This window comes from Saxophila tyrrhenica, assembly GCF_035928015.1.
Source record: "Saxophila tyrrhenica strain CCFEE 5935 chromosome Unknown scaffold_10, whole genome shotgun sequence".
Classification (NCBI taxonomy): domain Eukaryota; kingdom Fungi; phylum Ascomycota; class Dothideomycetes; order Mycosphaerellales; family Extremaceae; genus Saxophila; species Saxophila tyrrhenica.
Window position 1 is genome coordinate 273041 of NW_027041742.1, and position 15644 is coordinate 288684.

Below are 15644 nucleotides of genomic sequence, written 5' to 3' on the forward strand. Positions count from 1 at the left end.
TGATTCCCCTCCAGCAGTCAACCCATGTACTCCCACGTCGAAGTGTGCTGCTTGTCCTGGAGAACGGTGTATGCACTGCCGTCAAACGCATACGCATGCATTGCGAACCAGCCATCCCCTGAAGCTTTCAGAGCCGCCAGATAGATCTCTTGTGCCTTCCAAGAAGGTACCAGACCGTGCCACCGCAGGCGAACGAGATCTTGATTTGATCCACCTGATACGCCGTTCTCGCTGATGTCCGGCACCTGATAGCGGCTCAGGTAGGAGTCCAGGTGGTCTTCACTCCGGACACGCGGCGAGTCCATAGCGACCATGGTGAGCCATTCCAGCAGCTCCGCAGCAATGTCATGGTCATCTGGTTGGATGGTCTGTGGGAAGGAGGGAACTGTGACTTGGTGCAAGGTCTCTGTCTTGGGTTGCACCGTCTTCATCGAAGGCTGATGGATGGACATAGGTCCAGCACCGTCGTTGGATCCTTTGAGATCGTAGAACAGCCAGGTCACAGAACGATCAAGAACGTTATTGAACGCCCAGTGTATCCTGTCAAAGCCCTTGTGGCCGCGAACCATCTCCGGCAGTCTCAAATTGAGCTCGATAGCTACATGTAGGCTTGTGTAAGCACATTAAAGTCACAGCGAACGCGAGCCAACCTACCATATCGAATCTTCACATGCTTTCGACCTGCGCATGGGATCGGCTCTCCTGCCAGCCCCAATCGTTCATATGTTGCTTTGTCCACCTCAAGTCTGAGCACACCCTCTACAAGTGAGAATGTATGATCAATGCCTGGTCGGCCTTCGGAGATCATGAGTATGTTTCCTGTGCCATCGTCAGCGATGCCCAACGGTGCGCCTGTTGGCGCTCAATCTACCTGTCTTGATGTAGTGATTGAAGAAATCTCCAGTCACGACTTCACTAGGCTTCATGTAGACCTTCGCGTATGTGAAGCTGCCGTGCGCGTCTCCGAGAGTCTGCAGCAGAGCGTCTTCGTTTTCTTGTGGAAGTAGAAGATCCACCTTCGTCTTGGTCAGCTCAGGCCGAAGACGACATGCAGTGGGCTTACAGTATGCACAAAAGGTCGGCCGCCAATGGTCGCGAACGGCTTCTTCTTACTGGGGATCTGCTTGTGGTCGACGAAGGATGGCAGCATGGAAGACGTATAGAAGCACTTGGGGTTCGGCCCATTCTCGTGATCCAATTCGAGCATGGTTTATCTCTGGCGGATGGTCGCTACATGATATTTGGCTTTTTACTGCCGTTAAGAGGGCGGCGCACAATTCTCTTCGACACGACTGCGGAGATGTGGAGTCAAGTCATATCTCAAGATGTCTAAATGAGCCCGGTCAGCGCTGCGGAAGTTCAAGAGAAACAGATAGTCCAACACACAATTACATAGGAAGATGATTTTAGTTTCAGCATCAAAATGCTGTTCTACATTTCTACCGAAGGTACACGTGCGTACGGTTGCGTCCGGCCGTTCTAATCGTAACCTCTGCCATCAAGCGCCACGGAAGCCTCCAGTTCTGCAACTTCCCCACTCCGCCGCCTTGCAGCTCAGAGATGGGACTACGGCCTCGGTGGAGTCACGAATCATGGAGGTGATGGACTGGTCAATGCCATGTGAGAGTGAGAGTGAAGCTTGTGGTGATAAAACTTTTCGTAACCTAAACTCATTACATAACGCAGCAAGACAAGAACTAACAAGAACCAGGCAACGAGTCATCAAACCACCCAAGCACCAACAAAGGTATTCGAGTAGGAGACATCAGAATCAGCCGTTAGTAGAGAGAGTAAAACATGCCATGGTCAGGACACCATCTACCCGCAAGCGAGTAGGAGTCCACGAGCCAAGGCCGCAATAAGAAATCCATCCGAACATAAAAGAAACATCCACCACCAGCATGCTAGGCACGCCACGCCGCACATCGTCGTTCATGCAAGTCGGTCTTGGGTCGTCGATAGAGCTGACTTCAGAAGCAGAGACCTCTAATCTTCTGCGTCCTCGTCAGTCTCTAGGCGAGCCAAAGCCAGTCTCTTCCAGTGCTCCACCTCCTGCTCGAGGGCAGCAATCTTGGACTCCATCTCGTCTCGCTCGTTGACTTTCTTCGCACGTGATTTCCTGGCGGCAGCAGTGTTTCGGGCTCGCTTGAGAGCGACCTGGTCACTCTCGTCGACAACAATGGGTGGCAGCGGCTTGTCACGCTTGCGCGCATTCACACCAGCAACGCTCGAGTGCCTGAGTGCAGGGCTGTAGCTTGCTGGGGATGGTGAAAGAGCCGTTGTCGAGCTTCGCTTGCGGTTGTTGCCTTCTCCGCCCGGGTGGACCACAATCTGGCTGGCTGAAGATGCAGAAGTGGTTCGTGCCATTTGTGGTGCCGGAGTGGTGCCGCCTGCTACCTCATCGGGGAAGAGTGAGTACCAGGCAGAGCCTTGAGAGTCGAGGCCAAGGTTGTCGGAAAACATGGGAGAAGTCTCATAGTGCTCGTCGGGTGTCTCGAGTAAGGTTGAACCGGGGGTAGTCAGGTTTGTGTAGGTTGCCGAGGGTGGGAAGGAGTCGTTGTTGTTAAACACATCGCTTGGGGACACGGTGACTCCGTCGGTATAACCGTTGTTAACGGCGGTGAAGCTGTCGGCTCCAGGGCCAGCAGCCATGAGCTGCTCGAAGTCGTTGTCGTTCATGCCGAAGAGTTGTGCGTCTCCAAGATCGTTGAAGGTGCCTTGGTAGGCGACGTTGACTTCTGAGTTGTTTGTTAGTCGGAGAACTTGCAATGACGCGGCGTGGCATAGATATTCACCTCCGCCTCCCATGTCGAAGTTTGCTAAATCTGACTGCTGGATGTGATACTGAGCGGTGTTTTGGTTCGCGAGATTACCGGTTGAGTTGGAGTGGAAGAGTGGAACTGGTGGTCGAGTCGACCGCTGGATTTGTCGCTGAGTTGAGTTGATCGTTTGAAATGAGTTGGGATTCACAGTCGCAGGATGGTAGCCTGCTGGGCTGTTGGTCGTCTTAAACGAAGGCTGCAGCGTCGAATCGAGCGAGGGAGCCCGACGGGGGGGAGGAGCCGAGGGGGTCGACTGTTGGAAGAGCTCGAAGTCTTGCGTGAACACGGGTTGTGGCGGCGTTGGGCCTGCAGATGCTGGTGGTGGAAGCCATGTCTGCTGCGTGGAAGCCGTTGTGGACGGCGGGGAGTAGGTCGCGGGGCGAAGGTCTCGAGGACGGCGGATGTCCGAAGACTCCTTGTGAAGGTGGTTGAGAGCGGTTAACTGTGGTCGAGATATGGCGGGCGACGTGAGCTAGATAGAGGCAGCCATCATGTGTCTGTCTCTATATTGTGATGTGGTTGTGTGTGGTGTGGTGGGGATGAAGGGAAGAGCAATTTCGTGGGGGATCAGCTGAGTTAAGAATGTCTCTGCCTCAGTGTGCGCGGTGACTCACACCTCAATCTGGCACACCTGCACGCTAAGAGATTCTCCGAGACCAAGAGATGTGTTTTGATTGGGCGGGAAGCCCTCACCGGAGGCGCAAAGCTTGGTTGTTCTGTGTTCTGTGGGAATCGGGTCCGAGGAACTTTAGCCTTGACTGAAGGGGATGTTCAAATATCCTTCTCTTGTTAATCGACGCCTTCTTCTTATATGGCCTCCTTCTGTGTTTGCAGTTTGTGCTCGAAGTTGTATGACTCTCGAGCGACAAGCAACCGCAATCTGTCCACGAGACTCGGATCACATCCTGGGGGCAGGCGAGCGTCGCCGAGGATCCAATTCCGGACGCCGCACCTGCAGACGCCGGCCCACTTTACGCCTGCTAAGCCCCTCCTGCAACACGAACGCGCCCTACGAAAGGTCAGCAGCACCGAGAGGGCGCCTTGGGTGCCTGCGGAACGACCTCGCGACCCGCCGCCGTTCCTCGAGGTTTGGGGTCCAAAGGACGGGGCATGCCGGATGTGAATCAAATCGACCGATTGTATGGGTTTGATGGGTTACTGCAGGACGCTCGGAGCTGTGGCTGTTGCAACGTATATCAATCAATTCGCTCTATGCCAGGGCTGGGATATGCCACGTATCTTGTAGACAGTTCAACCATCCACCATAGCTGCTGATCGATGGACATGTGATGAGCATTCATGTGGAATCAGAGTTGATCGAGTGTCGCTATCACGTGCAAAAGTCGCTAGAAACCTAAGGCAACAGCCCGCACGCTAACTGCATCGGGCCACTAGCTGATATAGGCGCTTTTCTGGAGACATGTTCGCAAGCTTGACCAAGTGAATGCAATGTTACAACTATGGCTGGGGCAGGACAAGGGCAGCAGAGTAAGATCTTTCAGACTCGTCGACAGTGCGTATACTAATCTCATGCAGTCGATCTGGCCAGCCTGTCTGCGCAGCAGCTATCCCAGGTGAAGAAACAGCTAGATGAGGAAGTGCAGCATCTTTCGAACTCCTACCATAATCTCAAGCGGGCCCAGCAAAAGTTCAAGGAGTGCCTGGCAAACATCAAGAGTGGCGTCGCCGAGAGCACAAAAGGTTTGTGACCTGAGAGAAACGAGCGGCGGTTTGTGCCGAGCTCAGTACATGAACACGCGCGGCTAACCTCGTGGCTACAGGCAAACCGATCCTCGTTCCCTTGACGTCGTCACTCTACGTACCAGGCAAACTCGCGGATACTGAGCATGTGCTAGTAGACGTCGGAACGGGCTTCTACGTGGAGAAGTCGACGGCCGATGCGCAGAAGTTTTACGATGCAAAAGTCGAGGAGCTAGGGTCGAATGTCAAGGACTTGGAGAATATCGTCAATGGCAAGGCAAACAATCTCAGGATGGTGGAAGAAGTGTTGAGGCAGAAGATGCTCTCCCAGCAAGGCGGTCCATCTGGTGAGGGAACGAAATGAGATTACAGCCTCATGGACAGGGAGAGATTGTGTGGATACGGCGCATCTACGACGTCTCCTGACCTGGCCTACCGGCAAACTACCGAGGGACCACGTCTGGCTGACCAGCAAGGAGGGAGTGTGATCAGAGCGCAGAGGGAAAGCTCATACACCGTGGCATTGTGGTGGACAGCCCGTAATGGCTTGGAACGCACGAAACGCACCGCACACGGGATGAGAGTGGTTTAGCGGCGGCGGCGCATCCTCAAAGGATGACTGGCCCTAACCGAATCGTGAAAATCATGGCAGCAGATACGTGCCCCTTGTCAGAACCATAGAGCGCAGTTTTGCTGCATTATACTCCCTTGACTTCGCACCATAACCTCTGTTCGTCCGATTCTGCCCTATCTCATGATCTCATCCCATACAACCACGTGCTCCCCGCGATCCTTTCCCCGCACCCACATCTCCACTCCGAAGACCCCTTCTCCTCGTCAGCGGAACCAGACCGCACTTCCTCAAAACAGCACATCAATAGTACGCTCAATGGAGAGCATCGCGCAGATAGCGTCGCTGGCGAACAACGAGATCAACGACGATGGCCTGTCGCCCGGCCAGCACAACAACAACAGCAACAAGAGGAAAGCCGAGGATGGAGGTCAGCAGCAAAGAGCGAAGCGCAACCGATACATTTCCATCGCGTGCAACGAAGTACGAGACGTGATCATGAGTGCGAGGGCTACTGCTGACAGACGCGACAGTGCAAGCGACGCAAGATCAAGTGTAATGGACAGACACCATGTCAGCGCTGCGGCAACCTCTCCCTCGACTGCGTGTATACGCCCAACTGCTGCAATGGCTTTAAGGACTCACAGGAGTTCAAGGAGATGTCAGCGCATATCGCCTCGTTGCAGGAGCAGGTGAACAGCCTCTATCAAGACATGACTACGCTGCGCGGCCAGATCAGCATCGGCGGACCAACGTTACAGCATGCGCAGTCTTCGTCCGCCATCGACCCTTCGCTGCAATCTCCGTTCAGGCCCCATCGACCTTCGTTTACAGCGTCGCAGGCGTCTCCTGGCGCACCGCTGGCGAACATGTCGCCGAGCATCGGCCTGCACAAGAGCCATTCGCAAAACAGTCAGCCGACTTTCCGTGGCCCGACTAGCAACGACTTCAACTTCGGCGTCGCGAGAAATAGCTTACAGACTATGGGTATAACAAGCCACAATGATCTCGCAGAAAATGGGAGCGGAGAGGCAGGCAATGCTACACGGGAAGCATCACCAGAACAGTCTGCGACGGCGAGAGATAGGGACCGGATGCAGTACTCTCACCAAATGCATTCCACGAAGGATCCAATATGGGCTGTCTCTCGAGAAGAAGCCTTAAGGTTATGCAGAGTATGGGAAGACGAGATGGGTATCATGTATCCTGTGCTGGACATGGACAAGGTTATCGCGCATACCCAGCATCTGTACCGCTTCATGGAGGCTGCGCATCGCACCGGATTGATGCAACAAGGATTTCCTGGCGCCGATGCGATTGACGACGAAGACACCAACATACTCAAGCTGATATTAGCCACAGCGTTGACCGCAGAGGGTTCTGGAAAGAGCGAGCTTGGGCAAAGAATCTTCGACTACGTCCATCCGGCCATAGAAACCCTTCTGTTGGGAAATGTTGGTATCAAGGGGATAAGACTGCTTGTTCTGACGGTATGTATTCCTTATTCTTTAGGCTGCGTCAGGGCTAATAGAGTTTAAGGCGATGTACGAGTTCCAAATAGACAACGAAGGGACCGCATGGCGCATCACTGGCATGACAGCACGTCTCTGCATAGAGCTGGGTCTCCACCGGCGAGAGACATACGAGGCCATGACTGACGAATCAGAGCGCTCGGAAACTGGTCTACTCTTCTGGGCTATCTATGTTCTGGATCGAAGATGGAGCTTCGGCACAGGAATGCCATTTGCTTTGCAAGACCAGGACATTGACCCGCTACTCCCGAAGCCAGATGACCGCTCCCCATACCTGAGCGCTATGATTCAGTACAGCGCCATCGGCGCCAAAGTCTGGAGGACCGTGGCGGCAGCGAAATCTCCTGGCTCTGGTGGTCCAGTCGACACAGAAGAGATGGGCTATCTCGACTACCAGGTGATTCAATGGCACCGCAACATCCCCTTGCACCTACGCTTCGAGCACCCGTCCCGAGCAGGTCGCCTGAGTACACCGATCGAACCACCGCCTTCGAGAGCTGCCGGTCGCCTCCGGGTGCTGCTGTACATCAGAGCCAACCAAATGCGCATACTCATCTACCGCCAGGTGCTGCACTCGGCAACGTCCATCATGCAATACCGGGAGCAAGCGCAGACGGTTGTGGACGTTGCGAAGGATACAATTCGTGTTCTGACACACATCAATCAGACCACGGACCTCTACCGCACCCATCAGGTTCTCTTCAACGCATTTTTGACATCCGCGCTCGCTGTGCTTTTCCTGGCGGTTGCCCACACTCCCGCGGAATTCGCTGAGAATGTGCGCGAGGAGTTTTATATGGCCCTTGATCTTGTCCGCGGCTTCAGCAAGAACAGCTGGGTTTCCAAACGGCTGTGGAAGACTGTTCGTGTGCTCAAAGACCTTGGTCCAAAGCTCGGTCTCGCCTCCGGCGGGAACGACAGCTCTAGTCATGATCCGCCCAAACATGAGCTCGACCCCAATCGCTCAGCCGCAGTGGCTATGGCCGGCCTAGCAGGGCATAATGTTGACGAGTTGGCCTTATACCAGACAAGAAGCAACAGCGGCAATGCACAGCTGTGGTCCTCTGGAGCCACTGGCGCCAGCAGCAGCCCCGAGCACATGGCAAACGATTTGACCAGCTTGTTTGAGGCAGCCGGTGGCTATCATGCGCTCGACAATGGCAATGCGAACGGGGGCTCAGCGGGATCGTTCTCGGGGACAGGTGAGGGCGGGACAGCAGATGGCATGGACAATCTGACGGCACTCTTTGGCGGAGACGAAGGGTTGTCGAATATCTTGAAGGAGCTCTTCTGAGCCCAAACCCCTGTAGATGGCTGTTGGTTGTAGCTTGAGCAGAGACAGTATCTCCGTACTCTACCACTTCCACGTGACCATGCCTTCTCCAGTGACCTCGCGCAGCCCTGTAAACCGATGACCCTACCACGGCAATTGATCTGGTCCACCATTCGCAAGGTGTAGGTTCAGTACTCTGCGACGTTCAACCAATAAGTCGACACTTTGTCTGGATCGTGCCCAGAACCCTGCGCATATCGCTCTATATCGCTGGTGGGTCCGGAAAGCGGGATGGATGCTGGCTTCCGCCGCAGCCCACTTCACTGTTATGTTTCCTGGTACTGCTACTTTGTCCTGCCGTGGAACAACTTCACACGCGATCGAGGTCACGGCTACATTGATATAACACAGTGACGACCGACGACGACCTTCACATCCCTTGGACTCGGATCGCTTTTGCCATAGAAGCCACTGCGCTGGATGACTGATGACACGGCTGCCTCCGACTTTACAACCCCAAGATCGATCTGTCTTTCAGCGACGTTGAAGCCAGCACTTGCGCATCATCTGGCCGTTTCCTGAATGCCGACTCCTTTGCGCTCCACTGCCTGAGCGAACGATCTCCAAGCGGGCCCCGAAAGCCACCGCAGCCCACCATTGGAGTCAGCGCGGTGAGACAGCACTTCCAAAGCTGAGATCGCCCAGGGACAAAAGCAAGTCGGGAAGAGTCGCGCATACGTCAGCATTGGAATTCACAGGTAACCGCGAAGCTGGCTCAGCGAGAGGTCGAAGAATCGGAGCCATTCGAGCGGTTGTACCACACCCATACATACGACTTGGAAGAGTTGAACGAAGAGGAGGAAGAAGAAGAACAACAACAACAGAGAAAGCTGGAAGGGCAGGAGGAGGTTTTGACAGAAGTCGAAGAACTCGGACGAGCAGAGCCTGGTGCAGAAGTCCGTCCCGGATTCCCTCGTGGCCTCTCCGCTGCTTTCGAAAAGGCCTGTCGCATTGACGAGGTCGCTCTGGACGAAGAGCTAGAAATGTCGTCCTCCAGCCAGACACCGGAGACCTGGATCAATGCATTTTGCTCGCTCACGGGTCACGAGTACTTTGCTGAAGTGGGCGAGGACTTCATTGAAGATGACTTCAATTTGACAGGGCTGCAGAACCAGGTGCCGATGTACAAAGAGGCGCTGGAAATGATACTGGACGTGGAGCCTGAGGATGCTTCGGACGAGGACGAGGACGAGGAGGAAGAGGATGATGACGAGGAGGAAGAGATGCGGGATGGGGGCTACCATCCAGCCGACGCAGCCGCTCGCGCGGCAGAAAGGCGGCACCTGAGACTGGCGAGCGATTTGAGCATGATTGAAAGCTCAGCCGAAATGCTCTACGGGCTCATACATCAGCGCTTCATCACAAGTCGAGCGGGCATCCAGCAAATGGCCGAGAAGTACGAAATGGGCCATTTTGGGCACTGCCCGAGAGTGTACTGCCACGGCGCCAAAGTGCTGCCAGTGGGCTGCTCGGATATACCGGGGCAGGAGACAGTCAAGCTGTTCTGTCCGAGCTGCTTGGACGTCTACACTCCGCCCAACAGCAGATTTCAAACTGTCGATGGATCTTTCTTCGGGACGACATTTGGCTGCCTTTTCTTCATGACGTTTCCGGACATGGATGTGGGTGTCAACAAGCCAGCAGCGCAGATTGACCCCTCCGCTCCGCAGAGCAATAGCCTCGTAGGCACCACTGCGACCCGTCCACAAGCAAGCTCATCGCTAGGTTCTCATACAGGCGCCCCCAACGGCGCGACGTCCCAACCTCGTCCTATACCTCCACAACCTGACATGATCAATGGCGTTGCGCCCAAGAACCTTGCCCCCGGCCTAGGACCAGGCAATATCTACGAGCCGCGGATATACGGGTTCCGGGTTAGCGAAATGGCCAAGACTGGCCCGAGGATGAAATGGCTCCGAAGTCGACCCGTAGACGTCAATGAGCTGGACGAATGCCGATTATGGGCGGAGAGCCAGGAAGCCGCTGCCAGTCAAGCGGACCTTGGAGACTCGGAGATGGTGGAGGCGAACGAAGAGATAGATGAGGGAGAGATGGAGGATGAACATATGGCTGCAGAAGAGCAGGATGAGGAGAGTAGGAGGGAAGAGGATGAAGGGTATGCTCAGCTGCGGGAAGTCACGACACAGAGGAAGAAATCCGCGCGGAGAAGGAACAACGATGTCATGGTTAATGGGAGTAGTGGTGTTACTGCTGTAAGGGTTGGTGATGGCGGATGATCACGTTTTTGGTGGGCGTTCAGACATATGGTGTCGGTTCATTGATAGCGTTTAGTCTTCCTTCGTATTCGTCTTCCAGGCCTGTGGCAACCGCCGGCTGACTTTTGCGATACTTGTCTCGTACAACTGTTTTCTCTCTAGAACTGCTAAATTGTTGATGGAGCTTGTAGAATTGCCTGCTGTGTTGGCGAATCTGCTTCGACGACGATAGACTGAGGTGTTATCGAGTCGGCTGACTAAGCGTCCTGACTTCACGTCTGGTCGCTCTGTCGAGTGATCTCAATAGCATGGACACCTTGGCTCTATGCCAGATCTGAAGATACCCATCCGATCAGGCGTACACCGCATTGCTGCTATTGCACTGTACCGTGCTCTGCTTACACAATGCAGAGCCGTACCGCTCGCAGAGGCTCAGAAACATGAGCTCCAGAACATTGTCCGCAACCGCTTCTCCTACTACCAGCGTCTACACAGCATTCGTCGGCTAAGAGTGGCCTTTGAAGCTGGATATGAAGCCATCGACCGCCTGGACAGTGCCATCGCCGGAGATGCAAAGAGCACGGCGTACATCAAGTCTTTGCTCGAGCGAGCGCCTACACGCGCGAAACAAGCGCCGCTGACATCGCGGCCATATCTCGAGCAACAGAAGCCCGCGAACGTTTCGCAAGAAACCGATCAGCCTGATCGCCCAAGAGTGTCGCTCCTCGATCGACCACTCCCTCTGGAGAAGCTTTCCGGCAAGCGACACGTGCCAGTTCTGTTCAACGCCAACCGCATCCCTGTGCTGCGCATAAAGAAGCCTCAGCCTCAGTCGCTGTCACTGTATATTCACAAACGCATTACACAGCGCCAAAAATGGCACAATCAGAGAATGCAGCTAGAGAACCAAAGACCGCTCGCTGCGTGGGAAGATGAGTGGGATGAGCTGATCTCGCGTACTCATGCTGCGGCTATGAGTGATGCCGAGACATCGGAAACTCGAGGAAGAGAACGACGTAGTTGGGCGAGTACCATAGACGAGGCGTGGGACACGGTGGTGGGCAAGATCGAGGCGCAGAAGGAGAAGGATATGGTTACGGCTGAGAAGATGCAGGCAGTAGTTGATCGCGAGAGGAACTTGCTTGAGCAAGAGAAGCAGGAGAGACGAGAGGCGAGTCGGCTGAAGAAGGAGCAGGCCGGTGACAATGGTCTGCTGGCCAACTTGAAACAGCCCAGTGATCAACCGTCGAAGTGAAGTGAGGTCAGGACTCTAAGTGACATCGACCTTCGAAGCAAGCTTGACTTCACTTTTCCACGCTCAAACGCTTCCGCAAACTTACCTGCACCCTCTTCACCGCTATTCAGGATGGGGGTGGTGAAGAAGCGGCAGCCTCGCTCGGCGAAAAAGCAGCATCACGACGAAGACACAATCGTCGTAACGCCCAAGATCAAGTCGAAGAAACATCCAATACCACCGAGGACCGGCATCGAGAAGCGCAGGAGCTTGGTCTCGAAAGCGCCCCAGTAAGCATAACACGCTGCCTTGCACAACTGCCGCTTTGGCTGACCGTATGATAGACTTGCCAACCACATCCTCATGATCTTTGTCGGTCAATCTGCGGAACTTGTCACCGTTCACTCCAACTTACTCCCTGATGCCACCCAAGCCCATATCAACCAAGTCTGCGCAGGTCTGCCAACATATCAGCTACCCGGCGAAGACCCAGAGATCTTTCACATCTACCGCTCGTGGCTCTACGACAAGAAGCTCTACACCATCGCAGACGGAGACAGGGAGCTCGAGCGTGCAGGTCGTATGTCAGTCCACAAAGACGGCGAATGGACGCGAATCGCTCATTGTTACCTCCTCGGTGTGACTTTGAAGGACGAGCGATTCGCCAACGCAGCTTTGTCGGGGATGGTTGAGAAGACAATCGCAGCAGACAGATATCCGACCGGCATCGCGAGTGACGTCTACGCGCATACCTCGTCCGGTGACAAGTTACGCAAGCTCATTGTAGACTTCCATGTCTGGAAGGGACTTGGTGGCTGGATCAAAGCGCCCCACGATGACTCCAATGGCCCGGTGGAGTTCATTCGTGACGTCGTCACAAGTATGGCAGATGCAGGCGGTCACATCTATCGCGAAGACTGCGAGGCGCCGTGGGCTCAAGATCTATGTGGTGTCTATCATTTGCACGAGGCTTCGGAGAAGTGCAAAGCCTGAGCCAGCCTAGCAGGATGAACATTGACACACAAACTGGTCGGAGAAAGATTCTTCAGCGGAATGAGGCTTGGCTGTGTGATGAGGGAGGCAAGGTAGTTCGATGTGAAAGTACCAAATCTACGTCCAGAAGCATTCAAACACAGCACGACATCCATCAACTGTCTCATGCCTTGCATTTCCAACCATATCGCTAATCGCTGCACGCTAAATGTCAAAATCATTCTACAACAAGCTCTCGTACCTGTCCAGCCCGCTCTTCTGAGGCTGCTGGCTCTGCTGCGGCTGCTGAGTACCAGCGAATGTCCCGCTGTTAGGTGGTCGTGAAGGCGGCGCAGAGAATGCGCCAACAGCTTGTGGACTCGTTGGTGGAGGCGAGAGCGTGAACGAGCTGTATGCGTTGGCGGCTGGCCTGCTCGTACTGCCGAAGCTGTTGGCACTAGACTGAGATTGTGGCGGGGGTGGGAAGGAGCGCTGTTGAGTTGCCGCCGACCAGTCGATGCTGTTGCTTGCGGCTGGCGACGTGAAAGACTTCTGCTGCTGTTGAGCGGGCCGCATGGGTATCGTGGAGTTGTGCGATTGGGGCTGCAGAGGCTGAGACCACTGCGTACTGCTTGGCGCGAGGGCAGCGAACGATGAAAGTGTCTGGTCTGGAGTGATCGCCCGACTTGAAGATTGTCCAGTCGCGCGAAGACTGCTCATGGAGCTGGGCTGCGGCTGCGCCATGCTCGCATTGTGGTTGCCAGACTGCCACGAGAACATCGGCTGATCTTGATGGCTTTGACTTCGGACATTATTCGTTGGACGCGCTGGTGCAGCCCAGTCATTCATCAAGTCGCCGTTGCCGTTCGCACCAGCCTTGCGCCCGGATACCAGTGTTTCGAAGTCTGCTTCTCCTTCCATGCCATTGAGTCCTGTCGACGCGCCTCCAGTCTGTCTACGACTTGCCAGACCCGCACCTACACTACTGGAGCCGCCACCACTTCCCAGCTCTCGCAGCTTCTTTACCTGCTCCCGCTGAATCCGTCCGCCCAATCCTTTGATCAAAGTCATGAATTCCTGAAACTGGTCCAAGTTCAAGAGCGGGCCAAGTGACATACTCCACAAGGTAGGTAGTACGTCCATTGCCAGAAAGTCAGTATCCACGATATCGCCTAGCTGTCGGAAAACCTTCAGCGCCGCCATCATTACACCAGGCTCTTTGGTTTTAATGGCTTTGAGGAGAGGTACGATCTTTTCCTGTATGGTGAACTTGTCCAGTATGGCAGCAGAGCTAGTGTTTGTAGCCCTCTTAGTAGTAGTGCTGAAGCCGTTGATGTCGTCGTTATCGGTAGTCGAGCTTCCAGACGAGCTGCCTCCGATCAACGTGTAGAAAGCCTCCAGACCTCGAATCTTGATGTTTAGACTGCTAGTCTTGGCAAAGACGTTCGCAATGACGGGAAAGAGATCGTTCTTGATGGTACTAAAGTCCAATACTGTGAGCACCGAAGGCAGAGTGCTCAGCGCAGCGTCCACAAGGGCATGGGTAGGTGATTCGAGGGCCAGTAGGATGACAGGAAGGAGGTCTTCTCGGAACTCTTTGCCTGAGCAGTTCTCGGCGGCTACGTTCATATTCTCAAGCAGAACCATGAGGCCGGCTTCCCGAGAAGTGTCTCTCTCACTTGTCGCCTTGGACATAACGAAGACCTCCTTGAGCTTCGGAACCACTTGGTCTGTGAAGGCTCGTTTACCGTTAGGCATTCCTTTGATCATGGCGAAGACGTTGCTCAAAATCGGTGCAAGCAGCTCTCGATCCTTCGTCTCTTCCAGTAAAGCAGGCAGAACCTTCTTTTCGAGCACAGTCTTCGGGAACTGTGGCATAATGCGTGGCAGTCCTCGAAGGAATTGAGCCTTCTCGTTTGGGGTCTTGGCTGGCAATGCGTCCAGGAAGCGGATTGTGGATACAAGAATGTTGTCAAAGTAGCTGGCTTGTTGAAACTCCTTTGCTGATAGGCGCTGAGCAGGTCGTCGTGTGATGAGTCGGGGTAGTAACTCTGACGCAAGTTTAGGCGGTAGAGGGTGTGAGGACGGCACGAGGAAGTTGTTGTTCTGTGTCGGGACGTTGGAGGAGCTGGAGAAGAGGCGCTTGTAGGCAGACAGCGAGCCATTGGTGCTCAGCGGCGAGGTGTGTGGCGAATTGTAGAGAGCGATGATAATCAACCCCAGACTGAAGATGTCTGCGGAAGCAGTGAGACTGTTGTCCAAAACGAAGTCTGGAGAAGTATAGTCGAGATTTAATTGCACGCTCCTTGGTAGCCGTGGATCCAGGTTGAGCACTTCACTCAAGCTGATTGCCGTTAAACTCGTCGCCGCCGTGCTGCTCTCGTGCGGTCCTGCAAAGGCCAATCCAGAGATCTTCCAGTCGCCTTTGGCATTGACGAGTACAGCCTCAGGGGTCAGATTGGCGTGCACCAAGCCAGCACTTTCATGGAGAAACTCTAGCCCCTTTCCCAACTGTAGCAGTCCTTTCTGAATCTCCAGCTCATCTATCTCGAGCTCACGCCTCCGCTTTGTCCCATCCGCTTCCTCTACCACGAACCTGCTGCCTCGTCCTCCCACTCCACCGCCCCGCTCCTGCTCATCCTTCTCACTCAGCAGACTTGCCAGACTTGCGCTCACCGCCTCGGTAGCGAACATCAGTCCAGTCCTCGTTTCCTCCACCGGCTCGGCGAGCTCGAGGACGCTGGGATGCCGCAGTCTGGCGAGCGCGCTTGCCTCCTTCTTCAATCGCTCCAGCACCTCCTCATGCACTCTCTTTACGGCAGCAGCGCTGCTTCGTCCACCGAGACTGGCTCCTGAGGGTTCGAGCGACTTTCTGTCGAACACAAAGACGGAGGCTGCCTTGCCAGTCGACTTGCGCTTGGCGTCGAAGATCTTCCATGGTCCTGAGCTGGTTGTTGGTTGCGCGGAGATGATGTAGTTGGATGTGATGTTCGAGGTGAAGGACTTGAGCGCGCTAGAGAACATATTGTCCTATCGAACCTAGAGCAAGTATATCCAGTGAATACGAAAGAGAGACCCCATGGATGTCCGGTTGAGTTATGGTTGAGCCATAGCTGTGTGCTTCGGAGCAGGCTGTGCCGTCGCCTTGAATCCCAGTGACTCGCGGGCTGACAGTTGTGTCGTAGTTCTGTACTCCCTATGGCTTGTACAACGTGGAAGTGTATTCACCGTCAGATGCTCGCCAGCTCTAATCAATATTTCAA

The 15644-nt window shown here is 54.6% G+C and overlaps 7 protein-coding genes across 7 annotated transcripts; 4 read left to right on the top strand and 3 right to left on the bottom strand.

The window, feature by feature from the left end:
* Positions 1-17: 17 nt before the first annotated feature.
* Positions 18-1207, bottom strand: LTR77_006622 (uncharacterized protein; the record flags this gene model as incomplete). The annotated part of the gene is made up of 4 exons (XM_064803863.1): positions 18-598; positions 655-819; positions 872-1016; positions 1064-1207. 4 exons carry the CDS (start codon positions 1205-1207, stop codon positions 18-20), a joined length of 1035 nt encoding a protein of 344 aa, XP_064657664.1.
* A 779-nt stretch (positions 1208-1986) lies between these two features.
* GCN4 (General control protein) lies at positions 1987-2808 on the bottom strand (the record flags this gene model as incomplete). The annotated part of the gene is made up of 2 exons (XM_064803864.1): positions 1987-2738; positions 2796-2808. 2 exons carry the CDS (start codon positions 2806-2808, stop codon positions 1987-1989), a joined length of 765 nt encoding a protein of 254 aa, XP_064657665.1.
* Positions 2809-4282: 1474 nt separating this feature from the next.
* Positions 4283-4887, top strand: GIM5 (subunit of tubulin prefoldin; the record flags this gene model as incomplete). The annotated part of the gene is made up of 3 exons (XM_064803865.1): positions 4283-4310; positions 4359-4523; positions 4604-4887. The coding sequence occupies 3 exons, from the start codon at positions 4283-4285 to the stop codon at positions 4885-4887; spliced, it is 477 nt and encodes a 158-aa protein (XP_064657666.1).
* A 525-nt stretch (positions 4888-5412) lies between these two features.
* Positions 5413-7920, top strand: LTR77_006625 (uncharacterized protein; the record flags this gene model as incomplete). Its single annotated transcript, XM_064803866.1, has 3 exons — positions 5413-5577; positions 5628-6584; positions 6634-7920. 3 exons carry the CDS (start codon positions 5413-5415, stop codon positions 7918-7920), a joined length of 2409 nt encoding a protein of 802 aa, XP_064657667.1.
* Positions 7921-8379: 459 nt separating this feature from the next.
* On the top strand, positions 8380-11430 carry CKB1 (casein kinase 2 regulatory subunit; the record flags this gene model as incomplete). The annotated part of the gene is made up of 4 exons (XM_064803867.1): positions 8380-8428; positions 8449-8570; positions 8658-10178; positions 10483-11430. The coding sequence occupies 4 exons, from the start codon at positions 8380-8382 to the stop codon at positions 11428-11430; spliced, it is 2640 nt and encodes an 879-aa protein (XP_064657668.1).
* Positions 11431-11541: 111 nt separating this feature from the next.
* On the top strand, positions 11542-12402 carry LTR77_006627 (uncharacterized protein; the record flags this gene model as incomplete). The annotated part of the gene is made up of 2 exons (XM_064803868.1): positions 11542-11699; positions 11754-12402. The coding sequence occupies 2 exons, from the start codon at positions 11542-11544 to the stop codon at positions 12400-12402; spliced, it is 807 nt and encodes a 268-aa protein (XP_064657669.1).
* A 222-nt stretch (positions 12403-12624) lies between these two features.
* Positions 12625-15405, bottom strand: ppk32 (Protein kinase domain-containing protein ppk32; the record flags this gene model as incomplete). The annotated part of the gene is made up of 1 exon (XM_064803869.1): positions 12625-15405. The coding sequence occupies one exon, from the start codon at positions 15403-15405 to the stop codon at positions 12625-12627; it is 2781 nt and encodes a 926-aa protein (XP_064657670.1).
* Positions 15406-15644: the final 239 nt, after the last annotated feature.